Source organism: Dasypus novemcinctus, chromosome 7 (assembly GCF_030445035.2).
Source record: "Dasypus novemcinctus isolate mDasNov1 chromosome 7, mDasNov1.1.hap2, whole genome shotgun sequence".
In the NCBI taxonomy this organism is placed as follows: Eukaryota; Metazoa; Chordata; class Mammalia; order Cingulata; family Dasypodidae; genus Dasypus; species Dasypus novemcinctus.
The window spans coordinates 97,064,922-97,085,240 of record NC_080679.1 but is presented as its reverse complement, the minus strand read 5'-3'; the positions used below and the strand labels follow the sequence as shown (position 1 = coordinate 97,085,240).

Genomic DNA, 20,319 nt, shown 5'->3' with positions numbered 1-20,319 from the left:
AAGCAGTTACTTCTATTATTGGGGTGAGGGAGGTCCAAGGAGACCTAAGCTCAGATTTTTTCAGGAGTACAGATCACTTTCTCTGGAAGCAGTTCTTAACCGGCCTAGCCCTCCAGACCCGGCGTGGTTTCTGCGTGAGGACCCTTTGGGGAGAAACTACGCGTCCCGGCAGCCCGCGGGGCGAGGGGGCGGAGCCGGGCCGGGGCGGGGGCGCGGCGAGAGGGGGCATTGTGTCCGCCGAGCGCCCAGCGGCATTTGTCTACGGGAGGTGCTGGCCGAGCGGGCGCTGTGGTCGCGCGCCTGCGGCTGGAAGTGTCAGCGGCGGTCGCGGCCGCGGCGGGAGGCCGAGGCGGAGGGAGCGCGCGGCGGCTGGCGGCGCTCGCTGGCAGGGGGCGGTGCGCAGTCGGAGCAACATGCAGATAAGCGCCCAGCGCGCCGACGACCCCTCCCGAGGAGAAGAGGCCGGGGCTGTGCTGGCGCGGCGGGGAGCATGAGGGGGGCCGGGGGACTGCTCGGATCGGAGCGCTGCTAGGGAGCGGCGCGCGCGGCACGCTCGCCGGGGCGCGGCGGAGGGCGGGAGCCGGGCAGGTCGCGTTAGCGGGCGGGAGCCGGCTGCCCGGAGCTGTTCTGATTTGCGAAGCGGACGCGAGGGGCCCGGAGCAGCCCCCGGCCCCGGCGCGCCGCCAGCATGGGCAACGCGGGGAGCATGGATTCGCAGCAGACGGATTTCAGGGCGCACAACGTGCCTTTGAAGCTGCCGATGCCCGAGCCAGGTGAACTGGAGGAGCGATTTGCCATCGTGCTGGTGAGTGTGCGGCGGTTGCCTCGCGTGGAGACCCGCGCCCCCGGCCCGGGGGCGCAGCCGACCCCCGCCTCTTTCCTTTCTCCCGGTGCCGGGAGCGAGCCTCCTCTCCGCTGGGGGAGGCTCCCACCTTCCCTATTGTGGCCTCCCCCTCACCCTACTCCACCCTTCGCCGGGCCTCCAGGACTCAGCCTCTTGGGGTCCTGGGATGGAGCTGGGGTTTCCCAGCGGGCTGCCCGACCGGTCCCAAACCCATTGTCTGGCTGGAGAGGCACCAAGCAGCGCGTGTGCCCGGGGAGGTGCGGCGCGGGTGTGAGGGGAAGGTAGCGCGGGCCCAGGAGGAGGGGGCGAAGAACTGCTAGGGTTTTTTGTTTAAAAAATAGTTATTTTTCAGAATCCCCCCACCCCACCCCCAAGCCCCGCCAGTCCCGAGCCCCTGCGTAACATCCCGCGGCCGCCGAGTCCTTGCTGCGGGGTCCCCTGGCAGATGGGCGCGTGTGGCCCGCCGCCGGCGCCGCGCCGGGCGGTGCGCGGAGGCGAAGTTGGGGAGGGCGTGTGTCGCGGCTTGGCTGTGGGTCGCTGCCCCGAAAGGGAAGGGCAGGAGACCCGCAGCAGCGCGGCGTCCAGGCCGCTAAGCCAGGAGGGGGCAAACCAAGGCGGGCGAGCAGCTTTGCCTCAGCGCGTTCTTTTTGGTCTCAAGTCTTTTAACCACAAAAATGTGCAGTTTTGCGGGAACGTGTTGCGATCTGTCCTGACTACACGGGCGACCCCTCCCCGCCCCCAGCACACCCAGCCAAGTCCCCTGCTCCCTCCCGCATTCCGCTTTTCTCAGCCTCTAGCTGCTCAAATTCGAGACTGATGATTTGCCTCTCTCTTCCTTTCCTGCTGGGACCAAGTTTCTCGGCCCCTCCCAGCCAGGGCCTGTCAAGTATAGTGAGCTCCAGAAGGTGTGGAGGCCTCCAGCTTGCCCCAGACTGGGTCTTAAGCAGATGACCCCAGGACTATAGTTTTCAGGGTCCCAGCTTCGTTAAGGGACTTTGGAAGGGAAATGGGCACAGTTGGATGCTTTCCTATTCCCCACCCTTGTATATGCCCCTAGCTGCTCCTTCTCCTGTCTGGTCACCTCCGAACTCCAGACGTTTAGGCGGCAGGACAAACTTGCGCTCAAGGCAGCCAGCATTTGTGCCTGTTGGGAGGATTTGGGTATGTAGCCTCACAGCTTTGGAAAAGCACCTGACTCCGTGGACTAGAGGAAAAATCGGTTTTCTGAGGCCAACAGTGGGTGATTTAAGTTGCCTTTCTTTAGGCCTTTAAAAAGGGCTGGTTTGGTATGGGGAAATAATGCTTTGGGCCCTTTGGGAGAACAGAGGCCTTTTCACACCACCTGGAAACTGGTGTGGCGGTCAGGGAAGTGGATGAGGTTGCCTGTCTCGCTTTGTATCTTCTGTGATCTTACAGCTGCTCCCGCCGTTGTGCAAGATGGGACACTGAAATGAAACAGCACAGGCATAATTACTTCTTGGAGCAGGCTGGCGCACACTTGACCTGACTTTCTCGAGACAAATGTTTCTGTTCAAAATCCTCTTCCTACCAGACCTCCTGACTCTAGATGTTCTGTCTTCCCATCTATTTTGTGGTGCTGTGGGTGTGTAAATGAATACTGTGTTGGAAGGGCTAGTGACACAGGGAAACCAGTACGGTAGTCATAATAATAATGCAATTAAGTTCTGCTCAACTGGGAAAGTCATTTTTTGTTTTGTTTTATTTTGTTTTTGGGGGGGAGCTGATGAACAACACATGGTATGAATTAATCTTTAGAAAAATAATGTGTCATTAACATGGTGTATTTGTATTACTATTAAGTCTAGCAGTCACAGATTTAGTATGTAGGCATTTCCTTGGGGCAGTGATCATTTATTGTGACTATTTTGTGTCACACAGTTACTGGATGCAGTCCCATTTTAAATGGTTTACAATACTCTAAGCTTCTCAAAACAAAATAAAACAAAACCACCAACAAACAAAAACAAAGCCAGGCTTGGCCTTTTTTGAATAGAGACAAAGATTTGAGGAGTTTTGGCTTGGGGTCCCTTGTTAGGGGTGCACTTAGATTGTTGTGCAGGTTTTTAATCTACTCTCCCTAATCTGCCCTACTTGCTTTTTGAAATTTACAAAAAGGCTTAAAAGGAAACCTTCCCTAATTATCTCTATAGGTTGATAGAAGTACCAAGTTATGGTAATTTCTCTTTTCAGTTTTTTTCTGAAGTTGTACAGGTGACACTCCAAACTTTGCATTTCTTTATGAAATGCTGAAGAATTCAGTTCAAACCATTTAATTTTGGATCAAGTTTGAAGAAGTTTTGGGTGACAACTTTATAAGTGTGTGAGCCCGGGAATCTGCTACCCTTAGACAATGGAAACATCTTGGCATGATCAATAGTAGTTTTATTCTCCTGTATAATTAAGATCATATGTGTTCCAGGAGGAAAACCGGATAGTAATATTGTACAGAAAACTATACTAGCATCTCATTGTAAATATGGCCGATATCAATAATTAATGAGCCACTTCAGGCCTTGAAAACAATTCTTGCCCAGCCCCAAGCTCTTAGCATATTTGAATCCTTGAGGAAGAGTAAATGAAAATTAAAGAGACAGTAGTCCAACTTATTTCTAGGAAGAAAGCCTTAAGAGAAAACAAACTTACTCAATGACTATACCCCCTTCCATCTACATGGATTAAGTTGTAAAAATCTAAAAGAAGTTATATGCTAAGAATGGAAAGAACAGTGAGTAAGACTACTGAATTAAGATCAGTAGGGGTTAAACTTTAAAAGTATTAGTTCTTTATAGGGAAAAATGAGGTTTTTAAAGATAGAGATTTGAGCTACTAGTTTCCTATAACTAATCACTAGTAAAAATTGGATCCAAATTTTAGGAGCTTTATACTCCTGCATCAAGTCTTCCACTTCCCTGAATTTGTCTTCAGCATTGTTGTAATAATAGTTCTAAAGCTTACATTTGAGGGAAAAGTTTACTGACCATATATTTAACCCTTTGGCATCCTTATGCTTCCCTTTCAGGTACAGCTCTAAGGTGATAGGAATTTGTGTGAGTAACACATGGGTAATGTGCTGTTAATTCTTCAGTGGAAGTGTTTTGTGAACTGTAAATCCAGCTATCTACGCCACTCTTTGTTCCTTTAGGGTGTACATATTTCTTATATTTTTTAGATAACAGACCACTTTGGGGGGTTCCACACATTTATAACCAAAGAGTTATGTGACTTTCCATAGTATTTATGGAACATTCCTAATTGTTGGAGATAAACAAACACTCCCATGCCTTGTTTTTCAAAGATGATGCTGTGAAGGTGACTCTTGCTGGATGTGATCAGCAACTGGTATTCTTTGACCAAGAATACCTTCTCTACACTAGATGTTCTGTAGTATTGTTCACTAATTTTTGGCTTGCCGTCACTGTTTGCAACTTAAAAGTTCCCCTAATTCCTTTGTGGAGGAGTGGTCTTAAGGACACTTTCTTTGGGCTTCGGCAGGAAGGGTAATTTTAAGTCCTCTGTCTTAGCTGCTGTATCTCTGCCATATCAGGTGTCTGGCAGCTCTGCAAACAGTTTAAAAGACAGATTAGGAAGTAATGGTTTAGGGCAGTATTATTTTATGTTTGACTGGGAACTGCTTTGGTATTTGATTAAATTGAGTCAGTTTCCTTTCTGTTTTCTGTTCTTACCCTGAGGTTGGATGTAGTCATTCTGTTTGAGGAAGTGGCAACATTTTCTGAGTGCCTACTGAGTCAGGCCTTATGCTGGGTAGTTCTTAAATTCTTAGTAGCAGCATGATAGAAGAGGAAATGAGGAACACTGACATTGCCCAAAGTCATGTAGTTATCAAATAATTCTGGGATTTTTAGCCCTAGATTTGGAGCTCTGCTTTTCCCACCTATTATATTATACTTCTTAAGGCCTAGAGCTGGGATGAAAAGAGAGTGGGACTAAGAGTAAAGCTGTAAAAAAAAAAAAAATCCTAAATCTGGTAAACATAAGTTTCACACTGTATACTGTTAGCAGAAATTTCTTGAAAGTTGTGGCTGCTCAGTGACCATGGCGAGTGCCTTTGATGGTTCTCTTTGCCAGTCAGATGTTTGCCATCTTCACTATGACATTTTATTTTCAGGCCTGGAATTAAGTATTGGCTTGGTCCAAACGTGTGCCGTTTGGTGTTTCCGTCAAGGCAGAATTGAAATACCTTGGTTGGGAAGTTTAGGCTCACCAAATCAGAAGGCAGAGGCCGCCTGCCATTTCAGTGCACACACCGCAGATGTGATTATTTGTGAAAGGGACAAGGAAGGTCAAATTTTAACATTTATTTCCCGCTGCAGAGGGTTGTTGGCTTTCAACCACTTCCAAGGAGAGAGCACTTGTCATGAAGTCTGTGTAGCAGATGGATGGGTAGGAGTGTAGTTAAGCCATGCTGGTTTGTGTTCTCCCTGCCTTTCTCCTGTTGTGAGGGAAAAGGGGTGGGGAAGGGGGATGGAATGCTGTCACTTCTAACCATTACAGTCTCATCCTGGGTAGTACCCTCCTAAGCTGTTTTATTTTCCAAAGTGGGAATATATGTTTAGAACTGTGCTTATCGGGGTATGTTTTTATTTTTGTCCTGCCCTCCCCAACCAATAATACCAATAAAAACTGAAAATTTATTTGGCTGTCTAGGATGAATGATGATCAAAGGGTATTCTCTGAATGAAAATGTTTGTCTCCAGTGAGAGACTGGCAGCAGTGTAAACTAATGAAATTTGGAGGGGCAAAAGTATGCATGTCCTTAAATCTGTCAGTGATAGTCATTTTGCAAAGAGCATTGGTCTGGGAGGCAGGAGACTTTGTTTCTGGGATTATATCTACTACACCAAGTTAAGTGCTTTGCTCTGGTTCTTTTTTTCCTCTTCTGTAAAATAGGAATGCAATTTGACACAACTATTAGGATAGTTGTGAGAATTAAATAAGGTGATGGAAACCATAGCACTTGAAAGTGTAAAAGTTCCAGAATATAGCACATTGTGATCCATCATCGGACTTCACATTTTGAAGAACTTTTGTGAAGAGGAGTGTGTAGCTGTAATCTCTGTGGTCTAGAGTCAAATTCCCCAGGGTTAGTGACTGATATTTACATATGCATCGGTAAGAATATTCTAACATTCAGAGCTGTCAAGAAAAAAAAAGGAATTTGATGCTTCAGAAAGGATGGTGTGCTGGTCATTAGAATCATTCAGCCAGAATGCTGGGGATTGGAAGGTCCTTTCAAGACCCCAAGATGCAGCTTCTGTAGTGTTGGTGTGAAAGATGCCCTCCTTGAGGTGAGCCTGCCATCTGCAGGTTTTAGTTGGATTTATAGTACCTGAGAGTTGAGAAGGATCTCCTTGTAGGTCTTCCTGGGCGCAAAGAAGAAAAAGTAAGGATAAACTCGTGTGATTTTGCAAAAACTGTTGCCCGAAGGGGGCTTGGTCTTAATGAAGCTGTGCTCTTCTTTTCACACTTAGGGCTTGGGGAATGAGGAAAAGGTGAAGTGGGCTCCCTGGCTCTCAAATTTGAACAAGTAATAGATGTAATGAAAGTGGCTGCTGATGCCCTATTTGACAGGAGGACTCCAGTTCCTGGAATCCTCTCAGGTACAAAGCAGTGGATCCCCCCAAGAGTTTAGAGGGGCAGGGGTGGGGTGGGCTATGTGTTTTGAGTGGTTTCTCAGTGAAACCTCCCTGCCTCCACTAGTTGGCAGGGAATCTCAGGGTTTTTTTTCTCTTAAGGAGCACATCCCCAGGCTTTGCGTTCACGGTTCCTGGAGAGAGGCTTTGAGTACCTTCTTGAACACGAGGACAGAAACGCCTCATCTCTCCTCTCCCCTTTAAAATGATGTTCATTCTACAGAGTGGTTTCCAGTCCCCCTTTCCTCCTGACCAGAACACCCTCTTTCAGCATAACATCAAGAATTATGCCATTCCCAAAGATATGATCTCATTTGGAAGCCGTGTTTGGGGAAGGGCTGGTAGGCTAGAGAGTTTCCTCATGGACTGATTCGAATAAGGTCCACAGATAGGGACTAGGGTGGCTGGGAATCGATCCCTAAGTTGGAACATACCAAGGCCCTACTTGGAGGTATCAGTGGTATTTGAGGACAGATAGAAGTGTACTTTCACACTCTTAAAAACCAAACAAACTTGATGAGTGGCATCAGAACTCGAGAGTGGCCACCTTATCACAAACTTTATATAGTTTCTAGGACATACCAAGACTTTCGTGAATCACGTCTTCAGTGTTCTTAGGCAGCTTGCAACTGCTTTAATGACTTATTTCACATGTAACCTTCGTCCACTCTTTTCTTTGCTGAAGAAGGCTTTGTTGCATTTGTTAAGCCCAGGTATCCATTGCCACCAAAATGGAAAGCCTTGTAGTGTTTAGACCCTGCTGTCTCCAGGGGTAATGCCACTTGCCTTACCTCTGTGCCAATGGTCTGGTTTATCCTAAAAACCTGTTGGCATTGGGAAGTGGATGTGGCTCAACCAGTTGGGTACCCGCCTACCACATGGGAGGTCCTGGGTTTGGTTCCTGGTACCTCCTAAAAAGAAGACTAGGAGACACAGCCACAGTAAACAGACACAGAGACTGGACAGCAAGCACAAAACAACAAAGAGGGTGGGGAATAAATTAATAAATCTTTAGAAGAAGGGAAAAACCTGTTGGCTTTGGAAAATACGTTGAATAGTTTGCATTTCTGGCCATGTGCCTGGCACTGGGGCACTAAACTGTTGATTGGTGCCTGAAAATGAGACTTCACCTGCCTCAAGTGTTGTCTTGAGTTGAGGGTTTGTTCACAAACCTGACTTCCTTGCCTTATTTTTCTTTTTTCCATAGAAGTTTGGCATTAAGCCTTACATCTGTTTAATGTAGGCTAATGACAGGGTTGATGGGCTAAAGCATTGGTTTTCAAGTTTGACTGCATGTTGACATCACCTGAGGAGCTTCAAAAAATACAGCTTCCTAGGGCGCACTCCCAGAGATTCTAATATATTTGGCTGTGGTGTGACAAGGGCAATAGGATTTTTAAAAACTCCATAGTAGATTTGAATGTGCAATGAAAGTTGACAACAGCTTTGCTAGAAGAGTGTTGCCCCACCCTTTTCCCACCTGCCCCAAAGACTAAGTGTGCATTAAAGCCTGAGTGAAAAGAGCAGATGAGTATTGAGATGTAAGAGAACATTGGAGAAATTAGGCAAAGTTTAGAAGGGTTAAAAAAATATCTCCTAAAGATGTTTGATTCAACCAAAGGGAGCAAGATGAGAAATATGAGAGAAATGGAACAAAATCTCTTGAATGATAGATTTTATTTAAGTATAGCTCTCATATAGTCGTAATCAATTCTCACTGAGAACAACAATCAATAGATGAGTTGTATTTTTTCTTAGACCTCTATTCTCAAGCCTGTTTGTTGGTTCAGTGCAGGCCTTTTGCTTTGATCTCTGGTTTTACCACTCACAAAGACTTGATGAGCTTGTCTTCTTGGAATGAAATTCAAATACACTTGTGAAATGTAAACAACGTTCATTTATTAAGAATCCTATAATCAAGGCAAATTGGCGTGCTTATATACGCAATTAACTTTGAGAATAGAAAGATAAATAGAATTCAAGGTCAAGAACGAGCCGATTGTTCTCATTCAACACTCTAGTCATTCCTTTTAGTTATAATATAGGCAGATAGACATTCCTCTCATTCATAATCTTTAGTATTAGTGGGTTGGAGGTTGAAGACAGCATATGCGGTTTTCTGCAACTGAGAGAATAGCAGCAACAATTGTCTCATTTTCACCTAAAAACCTGAATAAATCTTTCAAGGAAATGTAGGCAGTTGATTTATGCCAGATAAAATCTTTTTTTTTTTTTTAATTTATTTCTCTCCCCTTCCCCCCACCCCCAGTTGTCTGCTCTCTGTCCATTCGCTGTGTGTTCTTCTGTGTCCACTTGCATTCTTGTCAGTGGCACCTGGAATCCGTGTCTCTTTCTCTTGCTTCGTCTTGCTGCGTCACCTCTACGTGTGTGTGGTGCCACTCCTGGGCAGGCTGCACTTTTTTCATGCTGGGTGGCTCTCTTTATGGGGTGCACTCCTTGCGTGTGGGGCCCCCCCTACGTGGGGAACACCCCTGCGTGGAAGGGCACTCCTTGCGCGCATCAGCACTGCCCATGGGCCAGCTCATCACATGGGTCCGGAGATCCTGGCTTTGAACTGCAGACCTCCCATGTGGTAGGCAGACGCCCTATTTGTTGGGCCAGATCCCCTTCCCTCCAGATAAAATCTTCAAGTAATTGAGAACAGGGGTGAGAAAGTATGGATTTGGAAGGGAATTTTAGATAAAGGTTAGTTACAGGTTTTATTTTGATAGGGAAGGTAAAGATGACTATTTTACAGTGGCAGAAAGATTGAAAATGATCTCATCTGCTCTTAGTAAGTAATGTTATTCTTTAAAAAAATTTTTTTTTGTGTGTGTAAAAGAAGAAAGCATTTAGAAAACTAATAGCAAGAGAAATTGCCTGTAACATGCTTAGATTTGTACCGTGGGCACACTCATTTTGCTCAGTGAGTTCAGTTCCTCCAAATGTCTTACTGGTAAAAGCTGGGGAAACTAAATTCAAAGATGAGTCAGGTGGATAGCTTTACAGGTCAGTGTCAGTTCTGGTCCTTTCAGTCCCTGATATCTGCAGCCTTGTGCTTCTCTCGAGGATACTTTCCCTTTTTAGTGATGTGGGCTGTTTGACTAATCTGGATTCTTTATTCCCAAGGACGTCTGGTCTGGTGAACCTGGGAAGCCAGTACATTCTGAATGTCTTGGGGCCAGGATGCCATAAACTTGGAACTGGTGATTTTCTGGGTCTTACAAAGAAATCCTCATCCAATTGCCAATGAATCCGGGCCATCCAGAGTCCTTTTGTGGTCTCCTGGGTTTGTAGAAGCATTCGGCTGTTCAGCCTCTCCAGGGTTCTTTCACAGTAAAAGTTCTGAGTCTCAGGGCGGGCTTTTTGGAAAGCATTTGTTTGGTTTAGAAATCTCTGGATCATCTCTGAATTTACTGGTCCCAGTTCTCACTTAACTGTAGTAATTTTTTTGCCGATAGACATCTATGTTTTTATTTAAGCAATAATAAATTCCAAGGTTAAAGTTTTCTCTGGTTTTTATATTAATGGAAAAATTTAAACTGATTTTTTTGCTATTCTTCAGAATGATTTCCTACTCATCCTTTAAAAAAAACTTTTTACTGAAGAGTAATATACAAACAGAAACAGCAGTGTGCAGATTGATGAATGTTTGCAAACTCTTGTAAGCAACCCACAGATCGGGAATCAGTCTCATCCTTGATGTTTTTCTTCAAATGTGGTTAAACTTGGCTCCTTGCCTACCAAGCCACTCTAGCTCACCTGAACTCACTTTTAGAGTGGTCAAACTTAGTGGAAGAAAGTAGGCCACAGGATTCGTGCCTTGCGGTCTGATTCTAAATGACTCTAGCCATGAGGTTCCTACCACTTCCTCTGAGAGATTTTCTTAGTTCAAGTATGCCTTAGGATATGTTAGGAACAATTAGGAAATATTTACATTGCAGCATCTTCCTGTTGCTTTTAGTTGTATTATCATTGATAACCCTAGTGGTGTGTGTGTTTGTGTGTAATATCACTGTTTTTCATAATACTCAGAAGAGAACATTTTGCTTTGTTCTCAGAGTAAAGCATGAAAGAGGAGAGATTTCCACAGTGAGAATGAGTGTTTGCAGTTTGGACCTAGATACTCAGAATTAAGTGCTCATATTAATAGCTACAGGTTTTGTGTATTTTTTCTCAAGCCTAAATTCTGGCTTTTAGCTTTTGTTGTCTTTCTCAGTGACTCTTGAAATATTGAAGTTGTTTTCATGTCCTGGTTCAGTTTTCCCCTCAGAGCCCTATTTCATTATTCTAGACATTAGATCTGATTTTAGGAATTCTTTGGCCTTGTTTGCTGTTAACAGTTTACCTTCTATCCTCTCCTCTGTAAATTTTGTATGCTCCCCAGCCAGGTCATCCAGGCCGTTGCAGTGTGGCCCAGACTCATCTCTTCTGCTTCTTTATAGGATCCTGACTTGGAGTTTGCTTTACTCCTGTCCCCAGAACAGGCCTGCACTTTCTCTTTCTTAGTGATTCTCCTGCATAGAATATGCTCCTTTCCCTTCTCTGCATATTGAAATTATATCCACCCTTCAAGGCTTTTCTTTAATTCCATCTTGTCCAAGTGTCTTCACATCAGCTCTGGGGAGGTGGGGAAAATCACTCTCCTTTCTTTCATCCCTTATAGTGTGAATTATCTGTCTTACTCATGAGCCACTTGATTAAATATCACCTTTTGTGAGGTGTAACTGTGAAATAAGGGGATGCTTTTATGTGTTGCTTTGTAGTCACTCATCACATTCTCAGCCATCTGTTTATGTCCTTGTTTTATCTGCCAGTTCACATTGTGGGCTCCTTGAGGGTAAGGATCATGTTTTATAGGTGCTGGCAGCTTTTACTTATCCAGCTCAGTGCTTGGCTCAGGGATGGATCTCAGTAGAATAATTACTGACTTGATCAGAGAATGATGCCCACTGAAATGGGACCAGAAGTTGAGTAGCTGCTCCAAGAAACGGTTTAATTGACCACACTGGTAGTTGTGTTAATTGCATGTAACTTGTCTTTGTGCTGAAATGGCACATTGTCACTCATCTCCTTATTCTCCCAAATCACTTGAGTGTTAGTAGGTGCCTAACTGTACTAAAGAGAGATAACTTGGCATCGTGCTTCATTTGACTCCTTATGGAAGGCCTGTGAAACGAGACGGGGAGGAGGACAGTTGAAATGGCCAAAGAAAATCAGTTATCTGTCACCAAGCCAGGTTGGTATGTCGTGATGTTCGGTGGTCAAGTGTGTGGATAACACAGTAGGAAGGGACTTGCTTAAATATTCATGATAGCCTCTTTTTTATTTGTGAGGCAAATGTAAATGAACAATAGTCCTTATTTTGGCATATTAGTGCTTTACTGTTGGCAGAGTACTTTCAAATATGTTATCTTCTGTGGTTTTGAGAGCTTTTGACAATAAGGCAAACAGCATTGAAGAATTGTGGCTTGAAGTTACACAAGAGGTGGTAAAATTTGTGATCCAATTGTGGGGCTTTGCACCAAAACTCCAGGGGACTTTCCACTGTAAAATGATGATAATGATAATGATGATGATGATGTGCTCTCCCACCTACTTTTATGTGCTTTGTAAGCATTTTCTCTGATGCTCATTACATCCCTTCAATAGACTTATTCTCTTTTTTTTTTAAAGATTTATTTATTTATTTCTCTCCCCTTCACCCCCGCCCCAGTTGTCTGTTCTCCGTGTCTATTTGCTGCATCTTCTTCTCTCTTTTTTTTTAAAGATTTATATTTATTTCTCTCCTCTTCCCCCACCCCCAACCTGGTTGTCTATTCCCTGTGTCTATTTGCTGCATCTTCTTTGTCCTCTTCTGTTGTCAGCGGCACAGGAATCTGTGTTTCTTTTTGCTGTGTCATCTTGTTGTGTCAGCTCTTCTTGTGGGCGGCGCCATTCCTGGGCAGGCTGCACTTTCTTTGGCGCTGGGCGGCTCTCCTTACGGGGCGCACTCCTTGCGTGTGGGGCTCCCCTACGCGGGCGACATCCCTGTGTGGCACAGCACAGTGCATCAGCACTGTGCATGGGCCAGCTCTACACGGGTCAAGGAGGCCCGGGGTTTGAACCGCGGACCTCCCATGTGGTAGACAGGCACCCTAACCGCTGGGCCAAGTCCGCTTCCCTGCTGCATCTTCTTTATCTGCTTCTGTTGTCACTGGCATGGGAATCTGTGTTTCTTTTTGTTGCATCATCTTGTTGATGTCAGCTCTCCATGTGTGCAGCACCATTCGTGGGCAGGCTACACTTTCTTTTGCGCTGGGTGGCTCTCCTTACGGGGCACACTCCTTGCACATAGGGCTCCCCTACGCGGGGGATACCCTGCGTGGCAGGGCACTCCTTGCGCGCATCAGCACTGCACATGGCCAGCTCCACACGGGTCAAGGAGGCCTGGGGTTTGAACCACGGACCTCCCATGTAGTAGATGGACGCCCTAACCACTGGGCCAAGTCCGCTTCCCATGTTCTCTACTTCTTACTAACGAGACAGTGGGACACTGCATGATAATGTGGTTACTCCCAAATGATGGAGACAGGATTGAACCCAGGCCTGTCTGATGAGAGAAGCTGCTTCCTTCTACTTACAATACTATATATCTTTTCTGAGTTAGCTGTAAGATGCCATTGAACGTATGCTTTTTGTTTAGAGCTTCACATTTTTGAGTGGTCAGGAAAAGTTTTCTTGGAAGAGAAGTAGGGAGTAGGCCTCTGGGATGCCAGGTGGGTCTTATCCACTGCCAGACTACACTTTCTAGTCTATGTTCTGCAGTTTTTCTCATCTGGCACTGTTTAACAAAGGCTTATACTGCAGTGAGCATGTCATAAATATGAGTACTTACTATGTGCCAGGTAGTGTTTCCTCTGCCCTCAGGGAGCTTTCAGCCTACGGCTGGTGGTGGTGGGGAACTGGAGGAAGCCAGTCATGAAAGGGGTTAACAAATCGTAAATGGAAGTGTTCCGATGATGGGAAGTGTTGTGGGCACCGTGATGAAGGAGGTGGGTCTCCTTGAGACGGTGAAGCAGGCAGCCAGAGAGGTAATGGGAGCTTGAGGCCCTCCCCTGTACGCCCCTCCACCCCCTGCTTCCAGGGGCGCTGAGCAATTGAAGGAACGGTGGGTGGGATGGACTCAGCCTAACGTGGAGGTGCAGGAGGATTTCCTTGTGTCATACAGCTGTATTTTCTAAGTGGCTTTGTGCAACCACTGTTCTGCCACTTATTACATTCAAATTATTTTTAACAATCATTTCAGATTGTCCTTGTTCTAGACTCAGGGGACATCCAGTTTGAGGACAGACTAATGTGAACAGTGCCCCTTCTAGATAAAGGTACTCTGAAGGCCCGTTTTTAGCATTCAGGCCCATTTTATCTGCTTGAAGCTATGGATTGACCTGGGGCAGGCAAAGAAGAAAGAAATTTCTTTATTGCTGTAACTTGCAGTTACCTTGTTGCTTAGGTTTTCTCCCCACCCCCCAATCTTTCCTTTTTTTAAATTTTGGTTTAAGGGACATACAAGAATTTTATATAGTGGTTTAATTCTATATAGTGGTTCATTTCTGAAGTTATAAATTAGGTAAAAGGTAGGTATAGTTAACAGTATCCCTAAAATTCCTTAAGTTACCCATAAAAGTATATATGCACAATTCGGACTATACAGTCCTTGAAAATACTTCTTTTGCCTGTTGTCATTTAACAGCCTCTGAGCTGATGAAAGGAAAAGCCACAAAAGAAAATTCTACATGCAGCTATCTTGGAATTCAGGCCATTCTGCCTTTAACTCTCAAATTTTCAGCTGTGAATAGAGTGTAGCTGGAGAATTCTAAAATCTTACCTGCCTGCAGATTTATGCCATTCAGTGTCACATTCAGCCTCTAAGTACACATTAATGAGTGTGTTTTTTGAGAGGATTAAAGTTAAATGTGGGTTTGATGCATGTGCAGTAATAATATAGATCACTTACTGGGTATTGCTTTAATCATTTCAGTAAACATGAAAGGTACATCAGGAAACTGGAAAGATAGGTATCCTCCCTGTTTTTGTATGAGAAATGCAGGATTGGAGAAGTGGAGGAACTTGCCTGAGGACATACTTCTAGGAGGAATTGGAGCTGACAGTCAAACTCACTCTGAAGCTGTGTTCCTAGCATACTCGCAATAACAACAACAACAGAATATAATGTTTCAAAGTAAACAAAAGCCCTGAATTCCAATAATGGCAAAAAAAAAAAAGGTTTTGTCTTTCTGTTGAGGGCAAGGTCAACCTCTTTCTTTTCTGTGTCTGCTTTGCTGGTGCATACCGAGAACCAAGAGTAACGACATGTCTTTGAAAAAAAAAAAAATTAAAACTGGATGAATAAGCCACGGTACCCTGTTGAAATAATAAAAGCTAAATAAGCTTGTAATGAAATTGGCTTTCTCTAGGAATAATTGTCCTCTGAAGGTTTTCTGATGTCTCTCAGGCACCATCTTGTCACCCTTGCTTTTGTAAATGTCTCCAGTAAAATGGTTGTGTCCTTAAGATTGAAGGATATGTAGTAAGTCAGGGGTTCTTAACCTTTTTTGTTCCATAGACCCCTTTACCAGTCAGGTGATGCCTTACTAAGAGAACCCCTTACTAGGTCCACACTATACTGTGTATTATTTAATAAATATATCATACCTGCACCAACACGTCCCCACAAGAATAATGTTTTTTTGAATTTCAATTCAAGCTCATGGATCCCTGGTTAAGAACCACTGGAGTAAGCATTTGCTCTGCTCTCAGTGATAACCCATAGACTTTGACTTTCTTGGGAGGGGAATAGCCATCATCATCTTGTATTAGCAGGCTCTGTGTTGGGGATTGCTTATTTTTAAAGCATAAATCCCATTCATTCAACAAGTGTTGTTTTGGGTGCTTGCTGCAAGCCAAGCCCGTTGAAGATGTTAGGGCATGTAGGTGAATAAACGTCATCTCTACCTTTTAGGAGTTACCTGCCTAACCAAAAAGATAGGCATGAAAATGAAAATTATAATATTTTTAAATGCATTTGTCATATATGCATGTATTATGTATACAGTGTGCTATGGAAAGACATCAAGGTTAAAGTTGTAACATTTTAACTGATAAATCTGGAAGAGTTACTTAATTTGGCTGAATATTGTAATCCATAAAGTACGGGTGAAATGAATTCTGCTGTCTGCTTGAATGCTTAAAGAACTGGCATCTGTCTGTGTCTCTAAGTTTGTCTGTGGGCAAACAAGTTGGAAGAATCTGGTAAAAAGCATTAATAGGGAAACAGACTTTGGCCCAGTGGTTAGGGCGTCCGTCTACCACATGTGAGGTGCATGGTTCAAACCCCAGGCCTCCTTGACCTGTGTGGAGCTGGCCCATGCGCGGTGCTGATGCACGCAAGGAGTGCCGTGCCACACAGGGGTGTCCCCCGCGTAGGGGAGCCCCACGTGCAAGGAGTGCGCCCATAAGGAGAGCCGCCCAGCGCGAAGGAGGGAGCAGCCTGCTGAGGAATGGCGCCGCCCACACTTCCTGTGCCGCTGACAATGACAACAGGAGCGGACAAAGAAACAAGACGCAGCAAAAAGACACAGAAAACAGACAACCGGGGGAGGGGAGGGGAATTAAATAAATAAAAATAAATCTTTTAAAAAAATAAAATAAAAAAATAAAAAGCATTAATACTGAGGGGAAGCTGCTTTGGTGGTAGAAGATTCTACCTGAAGAGTGCTATACTACATGGCTTACTCTTCTAGACTGCAGACATCTGAAATGGAGAAAATGTCCACGGCATTCACTTTGCTGTAATAGAAAGCTTGTAGTCTTTTTTTTACAAAGTTTATGGTAGGAAGTGTTGGTATTGGACCTTGTGTTAGGGTATTTAACCAAACTATTAAAAGAAGAAGTTTTGTTTTAAAAAAATGTTTGTTTATGAACCCAGACTTTGGAATTAGCCCTGAATTTAAATCAGGATTTTGCTGATTACTATGAGTGACCTTTCTAAGCCTGGGTAGTCACATCTGTCATATGAGCTCAAAAGCTACTGCTTTGGGTTGCTGTGAAAATTGAAGGACACTTAGTACAGTCACATTTTGGCACATAGGTAAGCACTTTGCCAAAAGTCATAGTTCAGATTATTTTGTACCTTTTAAAATTTCACTTTTTAAAAAGCATTGTGGTCTAGGCTGTAAACACTAGCAAGTGTCTAGTGTAATCTCTTAAGTCACTTTAGTTGAATCGTCATAAGCATCAAATGTGAAGAGTAGCAGAAGAGGATGGGTCCTGAAGTGCCGAGGATTGAGCTAATGGTGGCTTGTCCTTGCTGCTCTTGTCTTAAGATGATATGTACTAAGCTTTTTAGCTGTATTTCCAAAGATCTGGCCTACGTGTGCAGTTTCTATTTGAATATTTTAACCTGAGTCCAGTACGTTTTGTGCTTTCTAGAAAAAAACCCTGGTGTTTCAGGGCCTTGGACTATTCTATCTCAAAACCTAATGGAAGTGTAAGTGTTTTCACAATTGGGACAGACAACCACCATGCTGTGTCCAATGTCGTGACCACTAAGCAGCTAATTCACATGAGAAAATACATTCAAGGTCATGACCATCTGAGCCTTGAAGAAACTGTGGTCGAAGTTTTGTTTGGCTTCAGCTCCATTCTGGAATGGTTGAAGTCATTTGGACTTTATTCTGAATTCCAATAATGGCAAAAAAAGGATTTATTTTTCTGTTTGATTTGATTGAGATAAGAACATTGTTCAATAAAAGTTGTGTTGTTTCACATTAAGGAAACAATGCCATCTGATTTGGTCTAGGAAGCAACGTAATAAGTCATTACAGGTTGCATTTCCCCAGAAACCCCTTGCTGTATTTTTTCCCCAAATGTTCTGTATTAATCTGAGTTATTTCCTACACAGTCAATCTTGCTGAATTAGAAAGAGCCATCCTTATGAGACAAAGGCCAGTCCCACATCAAAACACTACCACCATCCAGAAATGAAAGCCTACAAGTTTCTGAAGATGTGTTTTTGCATTCCTTTTTCTTGCTCACTTTCTAGTGAGAATTGCTCACTTTTCTACCTGCTGATAAATGTCACTTTTGCCCTAAATCTTATAATGGCAGTCCACTTTTTTATGTTATTGAGATAAAAGAATATTTGACAGAACTGTAAGGCTAGTGTGAGAGAAAATTCTCTGTTCTCAGACCCGTGAGGGTTCATTCTTAAATTGTATAAGCTGAAGCTTTGCACATATTTTTCTTGGTGTCCTATTTCTGTACCAAAGAGCCTTAATTTTTGGATTTTAATAATGAAGGTAAGAGCCCATTCTGTCAGGCTCCTTGTGTCATTTATTGTAGTCCTTAGCTTAGAATTGCATGAAAGGAAGTAATAAACCAAACTCTAAGAAGGTCCAGATGAAAAAGATTATAATATGGTACGAAAATATTAGCATGCCTGGCCCAGCCGTGTGACTCATTCCTTTTGCAGTATCCATTTTGACAGCTTTTTTGAATCACACATCAATCACGATGCTGATATTTTTGGCGGGGTGCTAGACTTTAGCCGAATGCTTACAATGGTAACTGCCAAAAACGAACAAAGAGGAGAATTATAAATGTAACATAACAACATCACAAACAATTTTTTCTTGAGGAGAAACAAAATTGAGAGTTTGATATCTTTTCCAGTATCCCAAGAAAACCACGGCTTTGTCCCAATGAAAATAAGACTCTGATGGGTCATCCTCAGTCCTTGGCCATAAGAACTATTGTTCTTGTGTTAGTTTCCACTTAAGAGTTTCCCTTCTGAAACCTTCTTTCCTGTCCCAGGACTCATTCTTTTAGGCTTCAGGTTTTTCGTGTGATGTCCCAGCTTGCTTTTGGCTCAGTCTGTTCTGTGCTGCATGTCGTCTTTCTGTGGATGGAACTCCCAGGAACTTCAAAGGAACAGCAGAAACGCAGGGTGCATTTCGAAATGAAAATTTGACCCTTTGTCTTTCTCCTTTTCATCTCTCTCTTACAGGCGTTCTTTCCTTCTGTACAAATAAATTCTTGTAATAGTTTTAGTCGATCATGCTGTTAAATGATTGTAGCTCTACTCCAATATATACTGTAATTTCACACAGAAATCTTTCATAGTTACTTGCTGTAAAGTACATGTGTGTTTTGTAGCAGGTGTGATTCAGTTCCAAGAAACTGTTCTAATGGACATGTTCTTAATGAGATAATCCTAATACAAAATATTAGGGTAAAATACCCATGTATCTAAGACATAAAAGATTACAGATAGAGTCCAAGCTCCTTTGTCCTCATTTCCTTCCTTCCCTCTTCAAAGGAAAAGTACCCTGATTGGCATATGGCATTCCCATATACATTGGTTAAGAATAATGTACAGTTTTGATTCTAAACTTACAAAAATGATATAATAATCTCCATGTGCTCTTGAAACTTTATACATTTGAGTAAAGAAGTATGTCTGTTCATGCAGCTGTAGGTCATTTAACTTGCGAATCATATTCATTGAATGAATGTATCATAAATTATTTTTTTTACCCTGTTGATGGGCATTTTCCATTTCTTATTACAAGTAATGTTGCAATCATAATCCTAGTCTACGTCACCGATGGACAGGTGTAAGTTTCTTCAGGTTTTGTGCTTAGCAGTGCAATTGCCAGGTCCTGGGTGTGCTCATCTTCAACCTGATTATCATTGATGTGCTGACTAAAGTGAATATTTTTCCCTTTTGAGGTTGATGTTAGTGGAGTTCATCCTCGCACTTCTGAAATTATCTACATTTCAATGAATTAATACATATTTGTTAGCGCTCCTTGGTGCGAGGTATTTTGAGTAATAACATTGAGCTGTCATCCAGGAACTTAATAATATTTCCAGAGGTAATATATTGAACTTGAAACAAACACTAGAAAGATGACTTGCAATCCATTTTAAACTTTGAGTTGAGTATAGTTTGGGGAACGTATGTATGTAATAGTAACTGATAATGTGTAGAGTACTTACTTTGTTTTGAGCCCTGTGTCCCTTGATGCATTTAATCTTAGTAACAAGCCAGTGAGGTAAATACTGTTATTAATCCCATTTTACTAATGGGAAATGGAGGTAAAAAGAGATTAAACAATTTGTCCAAAGCACACAATTAGTAAGTGAGACAGTCAGCATCTGAGCTTGGGGTTCCTGAGCTGCGGAGGACTATCTTGGCTTTAGTAATGATTTTCTAATTTATATTTAGACTTTTGGGGGAGGAAGGGGATTTCCAATATCCATCTATTTTCTACCATGTACAAAGCCATTGAGCAGTTTTGGAAGAAGGGGAAAAATCTGTGCGTTCTATTTGTCCTTGTTTGTTTGCTCAAATGAGGGTTTTTCTACTTCTGCAAGTGCTTTTAATGTTTACTACTTTTTGAGGGCTTTCTATGGGGCAAGCACTGTGTGAGTGCTTTATGTGTATTTCTCAGAACAACCCTGCCGTCTTTTAATAAGTTATTTACTAAGTGGATGAGTGGGATTTGAACGCGGCACTCTGACTCCGTAGAACATATTCAGCTCCTCTGCTGCCTATTGGTGAAGGTGGGAGGTGGTTAGGGTAAGGTTGAGTCTGCCGGTGCGAGTGGGAGTAGAATATAGCCTGGGAAGGGGGCACCCCTCAATAACAAGCTCGCAGGCTGTAACCCCAAAGTTTGTTTATTTAAAATAGAATGTTCCTGTGTTAATTTCTCAGAGAAGAGAAAACTGCAACTGAAACATGGTTAGGAATGTTCTGGA

At 43.4% G+C, this 20,319-nt stretch overlaps 1 protein-coding gene across 1 annotated transcript in view; it reads left to right on the top strand.

The window, feature by feature from the left end:
• Window positions 1-309: 309 nt before the first annotated feature.
• The window catches only part of FMNL2 (formin like 2), a 346,942-nt gene continuing 326,932 nt past the window's right edge, over window positions 310-20,319 (top strand). Inside the window, 2 exon segments of the mRNA XM_071216434.1 lie at window positions 310-481; window positions 664-805. Coding sequence (XP_071072535.1) covers window positions 414-481; window positions 664-805 — 210 coding nt within the window. The 5' untranslated portion in view covers window positions 310-413.